Genomic DNA, 19,379 nt, shown 5'->3' on the forward strand with positions numbered 1-19,379 from the left:
CTCTCCTTACCTCTCCACTGTCCCTCACACTTTCCTCTCTCCCTGCCAAAAGCATCCAGGGTCATCCCATTAACTTTCTCTATATAGTGCTCTCAATACTAACTTGGCAGGCCATGAAATTTCAAGTTTTAAAACATATTACAGTTATTTATTTTTTTGTGCGTATATGTACATGCCATACTGCTTTTGTGGAGGTCAAAAGAATTGGCTTTTTCCTTCCACCTTGGGGGTTCTGGGGATTGAACTCAGGTTGTCAAGTTCGGCTAACCGTCTCTCTGACTCGAAATTTCAGTTTTATATAAACTGTCTCTGAGTCATTTAAGATATCACTGTCACCGGTTACTGGTTATAATAAGGATTATGGTCTGTGATCATCAGATTCACTTTGAAGATGATGCCCTATAGAAATGCCAAGAAGGCGAGGATACCAGAGCACAAAGGTTAGGGCACAGATGTAAGGCAGTGTGCCCTGCAGCACAATAGAGAAGATCAAGGGCATGGGAACCGTCTATCAATGGGAACAAGAGACACAGCCTTAAACAATTTACCGAAATACAATTCCCTAGAAAAGCCAACTTTGTAATTCAATGGTTTCTAGTATATCTAAGAGTTCAACAGTCATTAGAATCTATTTTTAGAACATTTTCATCATCTCTCCCTAGCCCCTCACCACTAGTAACCCACTGTCTCTATGGACCTGCATCCCTGCACATTCAGTATGAACTTCATCACACAGGACAAGGCCACTTGTGTGTTCTCAGTATAACAAGTTTTCAAAAAAAAAAAAATTTCACAGAGAAAGATTTATTTTGATGAGGTTTAATTTCTCAGTTCTTGACCTTATGGGTTAACACTATTGGTATCATGTTTAAAGATTCGTTGCCACTCTCTCACCCAATTTTAGTTTTACCTTTTACATGAACTATGAATTAGGTTTGACTTGATGGATTATGATGTTGAATGGTTTTTTTCCTGTGAATATGCACTGTATATAGCACCTCTTGTTGAAATGTTTATCCTTTTTTTTTTTTTTGCATGTTTATGAGTGTACATAATGCATGTGTGTGTTAACATTTCCATACATGGGGGTGCACATGTGCATGCCACTACACACACTATGTGCATGTGTGCAGGGACCCCAGGCTGATGCCAGTTATCTTTCTTAAACTGCTCTTTTCAACCTTAAATATTGAGACAGGATCTCTCGCTGAAAGCAGAGCTTGCCATTTCGGCTAGGCTGGCTAGCCAGCTTGCTCTGGTTCCCATTTCCATCTACACAGTCCAGAATCCCTGACCAGGGAGTGGGCCCACTCACAAGTGAGATGAGTCTTCTCACTTCAGATACCGTAGTCATGATAACCCCCCTGCACAGGGTGCCCAGAGGCTCCCAGGTGATTCTAGAGTTCATCAAATTGACAACAACTGTCAATAAAAGAAAGGTAGGACTGGGGATAGCACATGGTTTGCAAATATGAAGCCAGAGTGCAGATCCCTGGAATTCATGTAAAAAGCCAGGCAGGCATTGGCTGTTCTGTTGTAATCTTGGTACCTGGGAGGCAGCAGCATGGCTCCTCCCCGGGGAAAGCTCTCTTTTTCAGATTGCAGAGACAATATGACCAGCTGCTTCAAGCTCCTGTGCCCTCACTCCCTGGCCACAACGGATGGTGCCTTGGACTGGCTAAAACGGGCCCTTCCTCCCTCCCTCCCTTCCTTCCTTCCTTCTTTCCTTCCTTCCTTCCTTCCTTCCTTCCTTCCTTCCTTCCTTCCTTCCTTCCTTCCTTCAGGTGCACTGCTGGGATGTTTTCTCACAGCAACAGGAGAAGAAAGACAAATGCCTTTTGCATCTGTCAGAAATCGGGTGGACATATATGTTTGGGTCTACTTTCGAGTAACCAGTCCTGTTTTGTAGTTCAGGCTTCTGTCCCTCTGACACACTGCGGTCTCCTGGGCACTACAGGGATACAGTATGCCTTAATCTTACCTGCTGAGTAGAGTGAATGGCTCTACTTTATCTTTTTAGAGATCATTGAACATACTATATAGCCTGTGCCTTTTCTATGTGAATTTCAGACGCTATAGGAAAACCTTGCTGAGTTCTTAACTGGAGTCACAGTAACCCTGCAGACCAGGAACTGACACACTTCCTCCACTGAGTTCTATGGTTTCGGTCACAGCCTGTCTCCACTCTGCAGGTTTTTAAGCCTGAGATGATACTATGAGCCTTATCCCTTTCTAGGCATCCACTCCACACAGGTATTGAGTGCCTGTGTGGAGGGTACAGAAGCAAACAAGACATAAATCTGTGTCTACTGAGGCTTATAAAGTGTCAAGGAAATGGCTAGATGTGATACAGTCCCTAGAAGACATTAGTACATGCAGGCTAAAGACACAGAAAGCAGTGGGTGTAGAGGCCATTGCAGACCAGAAGAGCCTTCTCTGACAAGGCAATGTCTGAGCTGATGGAGACATATTCCAGGTGTAGAGGAAAAATTTATCTGTGTATTTGAGGGATCCAAGTCTTTGTGTCTACAGCACAGTGAGCAAGGCCAAGAATAGAGAATGACATCAGAGACACCAGGAAGTATCTGATGGGGTGGGCTCCCACCAGGACTCTGGAGCCATCCTAAATGCATTAGGAAGTAACATGATCAGATTTACATTTTTAAATCATCACTCTGTCTGGCAAGATAAGAGCTGGCTGAGGGTCACATTGCAGCAATTGGCTAGAGAACTTGGTGGCTTTGATTTTGAGTGGTAGTGGTAGATATTATAAGAACCTAATCCTGGATGTATTTTGAAGGTAGCCCCGGTGTGGCATTACTGCACTTGGTAGAGACTATCAAGAAAAGGAGGGATCTGGGATTTGGGACTTCAGAGACTGGGTGGGCAATGGAATCACACACTAAATAGGATGTGATGCAGCAGGCTAAGATGGACAAGCTGGGAAGGATATGAAAAGTTCTGTGTGTCAGTTTAAAAGGCTTCCTAAAGACATGAGGGAATGAGGGACGGTACCACTGAACCCAGAGCTTAAAGTGAGGACTCAGGCCGTCAGCATTCAGGAGGCTACAGAAATCTTTAAAGGGCTCTGGCCAAAGTTTGGAAGGTAGAGTATTTGCCCAGCATACATAAAGCTCCAGGTTCTACCCCCAGGACCCAATAAAACCAAGCATGAGAGTGCATGCCTATAATCCTAGCACTCAGAGTCAGGAGTTTCTGGTCATTTTTGGTCACTTTCAGAGTTTGAGGCCAGCCTAGGCTACATGAGGCCCTATCTCAAAAAAAATTTTTTTTCCAGAAACAAACTGGACACAGTCTTCTGATTGTGATGACTCTGAGTGGAGTCATTCATCTCAATATATCAATTAGGGCCTGTGGAATAGCCCAGTGGGTAAGGGTACTTCCTGTCAACCCTAACAATCCAAATTCAGTCCCTGGGACCCATATAGTAGAAGCAAAACCAGCTCCTGAAAGATCTGCTCTGACCTTCACATGTACACACTGGCATCCATGCCACTCTCAAAACAACAAAATGAATGCATCACTAATAGCCAGTGTGCCACTGAATGATGCTGAAGAGGATCCCACAAGTGACAGAAGGTGGCAATGTAACTTACCCTTGGCACCGGCTGATGACTTTGCAATCCAAACATTGCCTTCCCCATCCTCTTTCTTTCTGTTGTAAGAAGCCAGGAAGAATTCTCTCTCATCTGTCCTGGTGTTACTGACTGGAAGCTGGATGCCATTCTGGGCTGGAGCGACTGGCGTCTTGAGGTTAGTTGGATAAATCACATATGACTCTGGGAACCATGTGCTGGATTCAGACAGCTCAGGACTGGTCTTGACTAGCCTGGCAAATGACAGAGGGTCAGTCTCTGTTCCCAGGGAGTGGTCACCTTGCTCAGAAGGGCTGCTGCTTTCCTCCAAAGTTTTCCCAGAAGCCAACACCCAGTCTGGTTTCTTCTCTATTCACTCTTAGGCTGGAAGGACAGATTTCTAAGGACACACCTCCAATAATGCATCACACTATCTTGTGTGACTCCAAAGCCACATCCTGGCTAAAGTCTCATGGTGGCCTGGGAATGTGGGGCCCTCTGCACCACACACACCAGACTTAGTGGTGCTTGCCTATAATTATAGTATTTGAGGGGTGCAAAAAGGAAGGTCAGGCATTCAAGGTCTGAGACCATCATGAATTACAAGAGACCCTGGCTTGAGACAAATAAACAATAAAACCCCACAAGGCTCAGAAATGTATCTCTATAAAAGCTCAGTGCAATCCTAAACTGACACCTTTCAACCAATATGTTGTACTAGATAGATCCAAGTAAAAATGTAGGTCTTCAATCCTGGCATTCCAGGAAGATCTCTAGAACACAAGGCCAACCTCGTCTACATCGGGGAAAAAAAAAAAAAAGTGAGACAAGAGAAAAATGTTTGAATAACTAGCAAAAATACTATCTTGGTGCAGCTGGAGAAAAATCGAGGGGAGAAAAACTACACTATCTGCTTGATTACTCAGTCTAAATCATCCAAACACTATTTTTAAGTCCTTTATTTCTTGCCTTTAGCTTCGGCTGTTATCCTGACAGAATAAAGATGGAACCCTTCTGATGGGACACAGGTCAGGCGCAGGCGCAGACCTAAGGAAATGCCTTCTGCTTCCAGAACGACATCATACCACAGAAAATAGAGTCAGGCCCTGGGCGAGGCACATACGTGTGAGGGTTTCTCACCACACCAGCTCTCCTGTTGCTCGCAGAGCTGGGGCTTCAAGAACCTGCTTCACAAATGAAGAACGGAGTCACAGAGATGTAAAGTTCCTACATCACACTCGTGTGAGGTCCACCCAGGATGCACTAACTCTCTTGTTAAGCCTATCTCCAGGACCTGGAGTCACCAAGGTCTAGCCAGAACAAGCACGGGCCTCTCTGAAGCTACACACACTCTTGTGTCTAGAAAACTGCTCATGTGAGTTCTATATCAAGATTCGCCTACAAAACTCAGTCTGAGCAAACACCAAAAACACCATTTTAAATTAAGACTTAAAATGGAATGGCTGGGGAGATAGATAGCTCTGTGGGTAAAATGTTTGCTGTGTAGGCATGAAGACCTGACTTGATCTCCAGCCCCCGCAGAGAAGGCAGTGTGCTGTGACGTGCTCTTGTAATCCCTGGGAGTGGGAGACACACAGATCCCTGCGGCCTCTTGGCCGCCAGCTTATCCTACTGTCGCAAGACATTTTTTCCTGACAGGTTTTCTCTGTGTAGCCCGGACTATCTTGGAACTTGCTCTGTAGAGCAGGCTGGCCTTGAACACACAGAGATCTGCCTGCCTCTACCCCTCAAGTGCTGGGATTAAAGGCCTTTGCCACCTTGCCAGGCCAAAAACAAACAAATGAATAAGGTGGAAAGTATTTAGGAATGACACCTGAGGCCTGAGATTATTCTCTGGCCTCCATGGTTATTTAAACATTCCCCAAAACATGTGTGTACACACTCATACATACCACACCACACCCAGATTTTAAATAAAGCCACTTTAACAACAAACAGGATTTGAAAGTGTCTTCAACCCAAAGAGACTAAGAAATATAAACCAACAAACCTCTAGCTGCCCAGATGTTCAGCTCTGACCACTGTCCTAAACGGTCATCATGGGTCACATGCAAGCCGCAAGCATTTGAATGATGGCCAGTACGACTCAGGAAGTAAACCATAAACAATATATCAGAAGACTGATGCACTGTACTAGTATTTTTCCAGTAAGCATAACCTGATTGATTTAACAGGATGCATTTCCTTTATCACCCTGTTGCAGCGCTCGGGTCACACGTGGGTCACACGTGGGTGCTGTTTTTACCAGCGTACACAAAAGCATCGCTGTCCTATCCAGGGACAGCAGATTAATTCAGCTCAAGCAATGCTTATTTTCTGTTCTTGGATGAGATGTTACGTGTTTATTATACAGTAAGGGAAGCTAGCTATGCACACCATGAGTGGCATCTAAGGTGGAATGTGACTATTTTTCTGGTTTAAAAAAATAAATATTGGTGTTAAGAGATGCTTCAGTGGATAAGAGCACTGCTGCTCTTGCAGAAGACCTGGGTTTGGTTCTCAGCACTCACATGGTGGCTCACAACAGTTTCAGTGAAGGATATTTGATGAGCAATTTTCTCTCCACAGTCAAGAAAGAATCAATACTATTAGTGGTTGAGATCATATACCTAACCAAAACATTATTTTTTAAAAGACTTACTTTATTACATTTAAGTGTGTGTGTATGTGTATCTGTGTGTAAGTGCACTTGTGAGTGCGTGTGTCAGGAGCAAGCATAGGATCCCCTGGAGCTGTAGGGTAGACATGATTGTGAACTGCCCTATGGGTGCTGGCAACCAAACGTATATCCCCTGCAAGGCACTCTTAACCACTGAGCCGTCTCACCAATCCTTGAACAAAATCATTCTTAAACATTTCTTTGCCCCTTGCAGTGCTGAGGACAGAACCTAGGGGCTCCCACATCTAGGAAAGCCCTCTATAACTCTATAACACACACCCTGACCTGCCAATAACTTTTTAACAGGACCTAAACTTGGAACTTCAGTTGGCCACAAAATAGCTTCCTTTCTTACGCAAAAAGAAAACCATTGTATATGGACAGATGAAAAACATAAATTCTTTTAAGAAAAAAGCTCGAAAAGTATTATGCTGGCCAGTTTTAAGTCAACTGACACAAGCTAGAGTCATCTGAGAGGGAGCCTCACATGAAAAAACATACCCATGGTAAGACCTGGCTATAAAGCATTTTCTTAATTAGTGATTGATGGGGGAGAGCCCAGCCCATTGCAGGTTGGACTACTGGTCCTGAGTTCTATAAGAAAGCAGACTGAGCAAGCCATAAGGAGTAAGTCAGCAAGCAGCACTCTTCCATAGTCTCTGCCTTCAGGTCCCTGCCCTGTCCTGATTTCTTTCCGTGATGGACTACAAATGTGGGAGTGTAAGCCAAATAAACCCTTTCCTCCCAAGTTGCTTTATGTCATGGTGTTTCATCACAGCAATAGTAACCCTAACTAAGACAGATATTTCTCAAGTTGTATAGTTAATCCCCAAGTAGTCATTGGCTACAAACTCTAATATCAAAAATTAATTGAAAAATTTGAAAATATTGACGTTTTCCTTAGCCTTAAGAAGTTATGATATAAGCAGATGCTGCCCAATTAATGCTTTGGGTATGCTTATATGGAAAAATATTGTTGAAGTTCAGCCTAAATAAACAATGTTGAACTCATGATGTAGGCATCTTTTAATATTTTGTATCTGTCAAAGAATATCATCCACATGTAAAAAATTAGTTTGTCATGACAGACAGAACGGTTTACTGGGATGGTGATACATGTTTCCTTTTCTACTGCATTCCACCATATGGTACATATTGGAAGCACTTGCTTCTCTGCAACTGACTACACAAACTAGAAACATTTGCTTTCTCAGGCGTACTCTATAAAAAGTATCATGGCCACAGCTGCCCAAATGGCTCAGTATACACTTGTAAACATCATGTCACATGAATCACCAGTTCATGAAACTATTAAAAAATGCAACAGAAGACCAAGTCCTTGGGTTTTCTGCCAATACTCTGATAGAGAGGTAAAAACATCTTAACTTCAGTGCTTATGTTCTTGAAGTAGAAATACTTGCCAGGTCATCATTTTCACCCAGCAAGCCATCAGTTCATTCAAAATTTATAGATTTTTAAATGGCAGTGTTATACACAATCTCACATATATTCATATTACACACACATGAGCTAAATGTATACACCAAGGAAGAAACTGTACACATAACTTGTGCTCCAATTTCATATCATGTTAATAATAATGATTTTACATATTGTATTTGTGTTTTGAATGTTGGCTGAAAAACTAAAAAACTGAAAATATGTCAAAATTATACTAAAGTTACTTTTCAATATGTTCACTACCCCTTTAAATCTAATATTAACAAAATCTGCTGACATATAATTGGGATACAGTTAATGTGAACTTTTTTCAAATGTATGCTTTTACTTCGAACTCAAGTCAATCTTTCTTAAAATGAATCCATTTTGCCAATATATATATGAATATTAAAGGAAAGGTTTGCCTGATGATCCAGTTTCCAGTTACTTAAAACTTTTTTTTTTTTTTTTTTTGAAAGGGAAGGAACAATTTGTTGGAACAGAAAGTTCCAACCAAAAGTTGGAATAGTTTGGGTACAGAAATCTACTTTTTTGTTTGATGTGTGTGTGTATGTGTGTGTGTGTGGAGTCTCATGTAACCCAGGCTGACCTCCTTGGGACTTTGTTGTGTCTACTAAGTGAACACTCTACCAACAGAGCCACATCCTAACCCTAAATCTACTTTTTCTTTTTTTTTTTTTTCTAGAAAAGGGTTTCTCTGTTTAGCTTCGGAGCCTTTCCTGGAGCTTGCTCAGTAGACCAGGCCAGCCTTGAATTTACAGAGATCCACTTGCCTCTTCCTCCCAAGTGATAGTATCAAAGGCATGCGTCATCACTGCCCGGTTCTAAATCTACTTTTTCAACCATAGTTTAAGAAATTTAAATTTAGCTAAAGGGTTTCTAGTGAAAATGTGACCTCTGAACCAGGACATGCTACAAATTTAAAATATGTATCAGATTTCAAAGACAGAATGAAAAAAGTATAATTCATTTTTTATATTAATAACATCTTTAAAAGAATATAATTTAGGGTGTGGGTTTTTGTGGGGGCTAATTTTCATAAAGCTGGGGATCAAACCCAAAGCATTGCACATTAAAAGGAAGTGTTTCACCAATAAGCTACACTCTTACCCTCACTGACTTAGTTGAGGTTACTGTTGCTGTGATGAAACACCATGAACAAAATCAACTTGGGGATGAAAGGGCTTATTTCATTCACAGTTCCAAAGAACAGTTTATCAAAAGCAGTGAGGGCAGAATCCTGGAGGTGAGAGCTAATGCATTGGCCATGGAGGTGTGCTGCTTACTAGCTTGCTCCTCCTGGCTTGCTCAGCCTGCTTTCTTATAGCACCCAGTACCACCAGTCCTAGGATGGCCCCACCCACTATGGGCTGGGCCCTCCTCTATCAATTACTAATTAAGAAAATGCCTTACAGCCAGATCTTATGGGGGCATTTTCTCAGTTGAGGCTCCCTCCTCTTAGATGACTTTAGCTATGTTAAGTTGACATAAAACTATCCAGCACCTCCATAATCTGGATTTATTCACTTAAATAAAATAGATTGACTTGATGGCAAAGCCTTGCTGTTTTAGGTCTAAAATTGCACGTGACTAGCATCCTGTTTCTGTTGGGCAGTGCTGTTTTGTAAGGTGGTCTTGGTTTGGAATCCCTAACTTCCAGTACAGAGCCACGGCTAAGCTCTGCATGAAGACCTTTGCATTCTTCCCTTCCTTCAGCAGCCAGGTTAGAAAGCAATTGTGCAACTGCAAGTTAATCCACACCTACACAGGAGTAACACTCAAGAGAAAAAGCCTGCCACCCTGCCAGGAGATAAAAAAAAAAAAAAAAAGTCCTTCAAGGGCTCTAGGCTGTGGCCATAGGTTCTTCATGAATTTCTGATACTCCCTGAAGTGACAGGAAGAAGGAACAGGTAGTCTAAGATGCAGCATAGAACCCTATCAAGGCTCTGGGAAGCCCTCTCAGGCAAGCCTGGCCATACTGCCCTATTTGTACAGATTAGAACCCTCCTGGCTCAGTATAAACTGCTGTGGCCTCAAACCCACAGTTGATGCCCCCACTCCTCAGGTGCCATTCTATCCCACAAAATGAGAGATCACCTTCTAAGTGTCTAGTATCCCTTCAATCCATACAGTCACAACAGACACACTGCAAAAGGGAGCCAGTGTCTCCTGGAATTGCTATAGCCCCTGGCAGAAAAACTTAGATAACAAAGTAAGTTGATGATAATGGTGATTACAGATGACATATTATGTTACTCTGGGTCAGAGAATCGGTACTGCCACAGCCTTCTAAGACCATTTTGCATATAGGACACTGGGAGTCAGAGTGGTGCTGTCCAAGGTCATGAATTCTCTCTGCCTCATTACAGCTTTGAATATGCAAATATGCAAAGCACTATTATTTTTATAGCATCCTCTGCTTCCTACTTATGAAAGCAAAACTCTACTTTTGTCTTTATTTCTCTGTGTGGGTATGTTCACATTCCAAAGAGTGTAGGTGCCCGCAGTGGCCAGATGAGCTGGTCAGAGGCAGTTGTGAGCTGTGTATCGTGAGTGCCGGGATCTGAACACAAGTCCTCAGGAAGAGCGGTATGTGTGCTCTTAACTCCTGAGCCATCTCTCCAGTCCTGGTCTTTTACATTCTAAACACAAAAAGAATGTGTTGGCCGGGCAGTACTGGCCCACACCTTTAATCCCAGCATTTGAGAGGCAGAGGCAGGCAGAATCTCTGTGAATTCAAAGCTAGCTTGGTTTACAAAGCCAGTTGCAGGACAGTCAGAAATGCTGTCTGGAAAAACAAACAAACAAGCAAACAAATGAACAAACAAAATAAAATACAACATACAAAGACTTTAGGAAGCCTCACTCTTTTAGGAGTTGCTGCTAAATCAAGAAAATCCATTCCAGAGAAGAAAAATGGGAAACCAGAAGAACCACCACATCCAAAGAAAAATAGAGATGCTACCATATGCACCCAAGCTCTTAAGTTCAAAAGAAACAGCAGCAAGGAAAAAGACCATTTTGTATTGACTCCCATCTCCTAGTGTCTCTATGTGAATGCTATCTGACTATTCATATATGTTTATGAATTGCAGAGAAAGAGTTCAGGAGACCTACTATAGCCCTGATCTTAGGGACCAGACTGAGCTTCCATATGAAAATGACATTAATGATGAGGATGATGACAAGAGTCATTATTACCATCACACTTATAGAGAAGAAAGTTAAAGCCCAAATACCCTTGTGCTGCATCCACTCCCCTAGTTTAACCCTCATAATTGCTTTGTGAGGGAGCCACTCAGGCTTAGAGGGATGAGAAGATTTGCCCATTAATTAGATTCTTCAAAGAGCTGAGGTTAATCCCAAGCTGTCGACCCTGGATCTCAGTCACCATATACTGCTGAATTCCTCTACCTTATAATAGCATCCTTGTGATATCTGGCTACACTCCAATGGCTCAGAGATGGACAGTTGTTGCTCTCTGTCTGAATGTCTTCTGAGGTGCCTCTAGCTACTTGAGAGTCTTCTGAGGATGTCTGTGCACCCTTCTTCAGGGACCAGAAATGCTTTGCAACCAATCGCCACCCCACCCTTCCCCCTGCCCTTTCCCCACAAGAAGAGAGTATGGGAAAGTTTCTAGGTGAGCAAATGCCAAGAGAAAGTGGAACTGCTCCTGACTGACATGACAGCAGATGCTCAATCTCTCTTCAAGTGTGACGACTCTGAGATGTCATCCATGTCAGGACATTGGAGTAAGACTTCAGCTAAAATGACTCCCAACTCACCCTGCCCTACCCTGCCCCCTCGCCTGGAGATGGGTTTGCCTTGTATAACTTCCAAGAAATCACTTACACTAGAACACCCCCTTCCAGAGGCTCAGGCTCTGCTTCAAGAGCCTCACCTAGGAGACAGGCAGGGTTTAGTAAGGGATATACCGCAAGGCCTTAAACTGTAGTCAAAGCAACCTAGAGGAGGCCACAGCCCCAGTATCTGTTGACTTTTAAATCAGTGGTGGCTCACACCTTTAATCCCAGCACTTGAGAGACAAAAGCAGGTGGATCTCTTTGAGTTCAAGGCCTGCCTGATTTACAGAGATAGTTCCAGGCCAGCCAAAGCTATTACACAGAGAAACCTTGTCTTGGGGGAAAAAAAAAAGCGAAGTTTTTTTTTCCCACTCCTTAAAATAATCTCTTACATTGGCCTAACTGCTTCAGGATGAAAGCTAACACCATTTATATAAAACCCCGAAAATGGAGGTCTTCAGGAACACTTACTTCACTAAGGAAGCTTTTCGGCACAGTTTGTCCGCCCCCCTGTAGTAATTCACCAGCTGTACCAGCCCAGGCTCGTGACCTATAAGGAAAGAAGAGGCTCAGAATGGAAACAGAACAGGTGTGGAGTGACAATGTCAGCAGTAGCATGCAGAACAGATGTGTCAGACCCAGCTTTCCTGTGTCTGTTTCAGGCTGGTTGTCAAATGTGGGATACTTTTGCTTCTCTGTCCTCTCATTATCCCATTCTCAATACTGCAACACTGATACTGGCATGCAGGTCATCTGTGATGTGGCTGACTTCTGTCTTACTAGGAAAGTATTGGGTATTTTCTATTTCACTTCTCCTTGGTCCTGACATAGCCCTCTCTTAGCTCAACAAGCATAGGCGTGTAAATCTGCTGAGCAAGGTTACTTGCATACAGTCACACAGCCATCCCCAACCTCACTTTCCCCAAACATCACAGAAGGCAGCAGAGTATGGCACATGGACCTCAGGGAGCTTCTAGAAGCCACCAAATGAAAGAAGGTAATAGAAAGGCCCTGTGACAATATTTCCCACAAGGAAACATTTCAACAGTTCATATTACAAAAGCTTCCTAAAACCACAACAGTGGGCTTGGAGTGTGGCTCAGTGGGACAGTGCATCATCACATCAACACATATGAGGCCATGGGTTCAACCCCCAGCACCACAAAAGATGAAATGAAATAAATGAAAATAAAACTTGGAAATAAAATAACAAAAATACATTTTATTTACAAAATTTAACTCCTAAAAAAATGCTTTGCATTTCCGGTAACAAAAGGTAAAAACTTAAAAAGAGACTTTGAGTTGGTGTCAGGGGTTAACAATAATTAATCCAACAGATTACAGACCAGAGCTTTCAGGCAATATCTGAATTTCATGGCCTCCCTGGAGAGGACAGGTCCAGTTCACCGTCTTCCTGGCTCCATCTCACCCCATTGGCCCTGGCCTACCAGTGCCTGAACTGCTTTTTCCCTGGGTTTTATGCAGCCCACTTTAGACAAAATGTTGAGTACTCCCAACAGCGAGGGTGCAAAACCATAAAAATACATAAAAATAAGATGTCTGCTGGTCATCTGCAAAAGGTGCGGTGGCAGCTCAGCTACCCCACCCCAGCCTGAGTAGAGCCTTTTGGTGTGTTCTCAATACCAAGCTTCTACCTAGGCTCTTACCATCAGGCATTGTCACGTGCCAAGAGGAAGGGATGTGGTAAAGTGAGGAGGGCTGGTATTTGCTCCTGCACTCCTCAGGGAAGTTGGTTTTGTAAAACTTTCTTTGCTGAGCCCTTCCGGAGAAATCTGGTTACAAGCACATTTCTATTCTGAGATTCCTGAGACTTCCAACTGGCCACTCTACGGAGTCCCCCGACTATTTCAGTAAGGTTAAGCCATCACATCTTGATAGGGCTGTAATGTTACCCAAATGTCTTACGCAAGCTTGCCAAGTAGCTAGTTAATTCCGATCGACCTGCTTTCAATCTAGTCTCATCCATCAGTGGCCACACCTATTTCTGAAACACTCCTCTTTCCAAGCCATGGGACACTACTCTTCTGTCCTTGGAATACAACCAACCCCACACTCCCCAAGTAAATTTTTGCAAGGACCAGCTATCCAGAGAGAGGCAGGCCTTCCACGGACGACTGTGCAGTGAAGAGACAGTGAGACCAGGCTCAAGTCTGTGGGATGCTAGTTGAACCCATCTGGACAACTTCTAGATTACATCATTTAAAAGGAAGTTGTTGCCCCTTCCTACAGGAAAGTATGTGAATAAAGTGGTACCAAGCCAGCTTCCCCCATGTGGATGAGGATACCAAAGGGCAGTCAAACCCCTGTAAAAGCCATCATTAGACGCACAGTTGCGAAAGCACACTTGGTGCAGCTAAAAGGTCTGAAATGGGACACACACACACACACACACACACACACACACACACACACACACACACACACACACACACACACCACTCCCACCCACCGGCTTCCCTGGAAGCTCCCGCTTTGGGTAATTTAGTGAAATTTAGTGAATCCTTTCCAAATTCCCTGAGCCTACCGGTAGCACAAGCTTCTGGGGTTACAGCAACTCCCCCTCCACACCCACACCACACAATCCTCGGTAGCGGAAAGCTGCAAGATGACTGCAGCGGGCTCAGGGAAGCTCACGGACGAGGCCAACACTCCGGGTGCAGGGAGGGCTAGGTCACTGTCAGCAGACAGTGCAATCGCACCCAGGCTCCGTTCCGAATCCAGCTATGGGTTTAGATCTTGCTGGATCCATTTTAGATCTTCCCGAGCGAGCTACCGCCAGGAGAAGATTAATGACCTTAAAAACAAAAGCGCTGGCTCTCCGGGGCCGTTGCGAGCAGCGGCCACGAGGGGAAAGGCTCACCCAGTCTCCCAAAGGGCAGCCGGTTCCTCTCGCCCAGCATCAAGTTGAACCTGGGGTTGTCTCGCCGCAGCTTCTTCCAGTGGCCGGTGGCCAGCAGCAGTCGGGAGACCTCGGCGTAGACGCTGCTATTCTCGTCGCGCACCACGAAGGTGTACATGGCGAACGGCCGCGCGCCCCGCAGCAGCCTCACGAGTCCAAAGCACGGCTTCACCGGGTGGTCGCTGCCCCAGCCCCGCCGTCCGCCTAGCTTCGGGGCCGCGCCTCCAGGTCCCTTCAGTGCCCGCCCCGGGCGCCCGCGCCACAGCCCGAGTGGCGAGCGCCACCCGGACGCCGCGCCCACCGCCGGCGCCCCGCCCACGACCGTGATTACGCGCGTCGCTCGGGGCAGGTCTGCCGGCTGCTGCGGCTGGAGTTCTGGTGCAGGACCCGCCCTGGGCGGCCGCCCCTCCGGGAGGGACCAGTGGCACGGGGCGCAGATGTAGTCTCAGTACCCGCAAAGTGCGGTGGAGAGACAGAGTGAGATGATTCCAGCTGTGCCCAGCTAACAGCCCGCAAATACCCCTTTCTGCAGTCTGTGTGGGTCTCCCACCTAGTTCAAAATCAGATTTGATGGGTGAAAACAAAAGCTCCAAGCAGGGGTTGTCGCTCAGTTGATAGAGTGCTTGTTTAGCCAGCACCAGGCCCTGGTTCAATCTCCAGCCTTGTAAAATCGGGCACTCCTCTAAGGAGGTAGGGGAAGAAAGATCAGGTATTCAAGGTCATCCTCAGCTACTTAGGGAATTTGAGGCCAGCTGGGCACCATGCGACCCTGTCTCAAAATAAACGAACACTAAAATTCTAAGGTCCCATCCTGTATCCAAGTGTAGCTGTGTTTCCCTTCCGATCTGCTCGCTGTTGAGGAGGGCTCCTCTGGACTTTGCCTGTGGGTGAGTTCCAAACAGAACCGGGAAGCCCTGGACTCCTCACAGGTCCTGCAATTCACCAACGTTGAACCACTCTCCCTCCTCTGGACTCCAGCTTCCCCTTTTGAGTGGTGGCAGATTTGTCCTTGAAAGGATTCTTGTCCCTTGCCTGATAGCTGAGGAAACCAGCTTTGGTACTAGGAGCATCTCTATACTCACTCCTAAATGCCTCAGCAGACCGAAGCTTCACATTTTTAATTAGATTTCTGGGCGGGGGAGGGGGTTAGGGAAGAACACCACAAGGCCTCTCTCCACCCTGTTTTCCCTATCTACTGAGTACAATGTGTTCTTAGCATGATGTGCTGCTCTGCCACAGGCCCAAGAGCAACAGGGCCAATCAGTCACGGCCCCAAACTGAGACGCAGTTTGACTCGGTATGAGTTTATTATCTTGGCCATTTGTTATAAGGACAGAAAGCTGGCTAATTGCCAGTTTGTCAACTTGACATAAGCTAAAGTCATCTGGGAAGAGGGAACTTCAAGAGAGAAAATGCCTCCATCCGATTGTTCTGTGGGCAAGTCTGGGAGGGCATTCTTGATTTCTGATTGATGTAGGATGCCCCAGTCCACTGTGGGCGGTGCCGGCCCCAGGAAGGTGATCCTATGTTGTACTAAAAGCAAACCCAGCAAACCATGTGTCTTAGTTAGGATTTTATTGCTGTGAATAGACACCATGACCATGGCAACTCTTATAAAGGAAATATTTAATTGTGGCTTGGCTTACCGTTTCAGAGGTTTAGTCTGTTATCAGCATGCAGGGAGCATGGCCACACACAGAAGACATGGTGCTGGAGAAAGAGCTGAGTGTTCTACATCTGGATGGCAGAGAGCAAGAAGAGAGAGTGACACTGGGCCTGGCTTAGCTTCTGAAGCTTGAAAGCACACCTCCTTGTGACACTCTTTCACCAACAAGGCCTGACCTCCAATAATGCCAGCCCCTGTGAGTCAATGGGGGCCACTTTCATTCAAACCATCACACCATGAGGAGCAAGGCCTCTGCTTCTGTTCCTCCCTCCAGGTTCCTGCCCTGACCTCCTGGACCATGATTGGGATGTGTAGCAGAATAAACTCTTTTCTCCCCAAGTTGTTCTTAGTCAGAACCTTTTATCACAGCAACAGAAAGCATACTAAGCACATGTGGATGGTATGTTTTCTCTGTCCAGTTCACTCCGAGCTCTGGCTGTTGCCCCACAGAGGGTCTTAGCCCCTTAGTAATAACAACTTGAAATTGTTCAGCAGTGCAAAGACCCTTGAGGACACACCATGTCCACAGCAACTGTTATAGAGGAAAACATTTAATTGGGACTGGCTTACAGTTTCAGAGGTTCAATTCATTATCATCGTGGTAGGTAGCATGGCATCATGCAGGCAGACATGGTGCTGGAGAGGCAGCTGGGAGTTCTACATCCAAAACAGCAGGCAGCAGGAAGATGGAGTGACACTGGGCCTGGCTTGAACGTTTGAAACCACAGAGCCCACCCCAGGTGACACATGTTCTCCAATAAGACCACCTTCTAATCCCCACCAAGCATTGCCACTCCCTAGGGACCAAGCATTCAAATCTATAAGCCTATGGGGGGCCATTACTATTCAAACCACCATAGACTTCCAGTAAAATGTCAGCGAAGAAACACAACTGGGTGTTTGACAGTGGTTGTATAGAGTGTAAGTACACAGGAACACACACATCCAGAAAGAGGAACTGGTAACCTTGGATCCTCCATAAACACCAACAAGCACCTCTCCAAAGGCCCAGCATCATGGCAGATAGTACTCTAGCTCAAGATCTTGTCTCTTTCTTTATTCTCACTTAAAGTTAAATAGAATTCCTAGTGAATCCTCCAGGTCACCCAGAACTCAGCATACAGAAGGGCTTTGTGCTACAAAACCAGGATCTGGATTTTTGAATGACCCTATTTGAAAGTCTCGAGGACATTTTTATAAGGATGACAGAACTTGGAGCCACTCTCATCTGAAGGTAATAGCATCTGGTCTTGTGGTGCTACATAAATACTATCATAGAAAAATCTAAGACTCTGGGAGTTCCAAGGTCAGCCAGGGCTGAGCTAGTGTCCCAGCTCTAGAAATTATCCCCTATAACTCAACACAAGAATATGGATCAGTAACGTGTTAGTTGTGTGGGTCAAATGGCACATAAAACACAGCACATGCCTGGCATGTCATAAACCCCCCATAAATGGGAAATTATCACAGTTAGATGGTGCACTTACATAATTGACTAAAAATAATATTTTTGTTAGAGAGAAAGTAGTCTGTAAAGCAAAACTATCTTGTTGGTGAAAATGAACACATTTACTCCCTGCTCAAGGTCAGCCATCTCCAGACACATAGTTCAAGTTTGCAAATTTTATAATACACACATACTTACTAACATAGGGAAATGCCTATGTTGCTTCCTCCATGACCATGGGCTACTATTTACTTATAATGTATGAATTAGTTACTTTCCTGTTGCTGTGGTAAATCGCCTTGAGGGGGCAACCTATAGAAGGAATAGTTTATCTTAACTTATGGTCTCCAAAGCATAAGAGTCCACCATGGCTGGGAGGCATTGCAGCAATCAGCAGGCATAGTGGAAGAAAAGACCTGAGAGAGAAATCACATCTCCACCTGCAAGCAAGAAGCAAAGAGCAAACAGGAAATTCAAGACACTATGAGCACTTGAAGCCCACCCCTCCACCCCGCCATCCATCCCACCCCATCCACCCCCACCCACCCTCACACCCCCCACCCACCCCACTCCATCCACCCCCACTCACCCTCACACTCCCCCCCACATACTTCCTCCAATGAGACTCCACTTCCTAAAGTTTACACAACCTCCCTAAATAGCGCCACCTACTGGGGACTGAGTGTTCAAAAGCATGTGCTTCATTCAAACCATTTCAAGGTGTTAATTTTCAAGTGTTTAAGGCTTTGCAAACTTTCTTTTTGTTGTTTGTCCATAATTAAATTGATTGTGGTCTTAGAAAATACTTCATTCACATGCTTCCAGTCTTTTTATTTGTTGAGATTTGATGTGCAGCATAGCCTGTAGTCTATGGAGACATTTCAAGTGCTCTTAATGAGAATTCTATTCTCTACCTACTAGGTGAGGTGTTCTGTATATGCTAAGTGGAGTGCCTTTTTGGACAGTCAGTTCAGATTTTGTTAGTTTTATGACTAATAATTCTACTAATTATTTACACAAGCTTTTGAAGCCTGCAACGGCAGTTATTGAACTGTAAGGCTGCTCTGTAAGATGTATCTTCATTTATAGTTGTTGCATCTTTCTGGTGTGTTGGCCCTTTCCATCATTACAAAATTAACTATTTTTGGTTATAAAAATAGTTTTGTAGTAGAGTCTATTTTGTGTTATGATAACATAGATGTTAGGGACCTTAGTGATATCAAATAAATAATAATTGATTGATTGACTTAAAACAATAGAAATGGTCTCACAGTTCTGACAGCTAGAGCCTTAGAACAATGGTTCTCAGCCTATGGTTTGCAACCACTTTGGGAATCTAAGACCTTCAGAAAACACAGATATTTACATTATGATTCAAAACAGTAGCAAAATTATAGTTATGAATTAGCAATGAAAACAATTTTATAGTTGAGGGGGTCACCACAACTCAAAGAATTGTATTAAAGGGTTGCAGCATTGAGAAGGGTGAGAACCACTGGCTTAGAATATGTTACCAGCAGCGCCAGGCTTCCTCCCAAGCTGCTAGAAAAGAATTGTTCTCTGCCTCTTCCAACACCCAGTGGCTCCAGTAGCCCATGAGTAGCCCACTGGTCTCTGTATCCATCATTCCTTCTGTGTCTCTGTGTCCAAATTTCCCTCTTCTTATGGGGTTATCAGTCACTGGATGGGGTCCACTCTGATAGGACCACCTATTAATTTGCTTATATCACCAGAAAAGATAAATCAATTGCCATCTTGAAATAAGATTGTATGCACAGGTTCCTGGTTGACATAACTTTGAGAAAA

The 19,379-nt window shown here is 44.5% G+C and overlaps 2 protein-coding genes across 2 annotated transcripts in view; one reads left to right on the forward strand and one right to left on the reverse strand.

Moving 5' to 3' along the window:
• Ttl (tubulin tyrosine ligase) overlaps window positions 1–14,691 on the reverse strand; it is a 27,924-nt gene extending 13,233 nt beyond the window's left edge. The window contains exons 1-3 of the mRNA XM_051183412.1: window positions 14,422–14,691; window positions 12,012–12,090; window positions 3,618–3,850 (exon numbers count right to left, since the gene is read on the reverse strand). Of these exons, the coding sequence (XP_051039369.1) occupies window positions 3,618–3,850; window positions 12,012–12,090; window positions 14,422–14,578 (469 nt within the window). The 5' untranslated portion in view covers window positions 14,579–14,691. The remainder of the gene's footprint in view (window positions 1–3,617; window positions 3,851–12,011; window positions 12,091–14,421) is intronic.
• Window positions 14,577–19,379, forward strand: part of LOC127221273 (uncharacterized) — a 30,348-nt gene continuing 25,545 nt past the window's right edge. The window contains exons 1-2 of the mRNA XM_051183159.1: window positions 14,577–14,899; window positions 15,700–15,757. Coding sequence (XP_051039116.1) covers window positions 14,577–14,899; window positions 15,700–15,757 — 381 coding nt within the window. The remainder of the gene's footprint in view (window positions 14,900–15,699; window positions 15,758–19,379) is intronic.

This window comes from Phodopus roborovskii, unplaced genomic scaffold, assembly GCF_943737965.1.
Source record: "Phodopus roborovskii unplaced genomic scaffold, PHOROB, whole genome shotgun sequence".
Classification (NCBI taxonomy): Eukaryota; Metazoa; Chordata; class Mammalia; order Rodentia; family Cricetidae; genus Phodopus; species Phodopus roborovskii.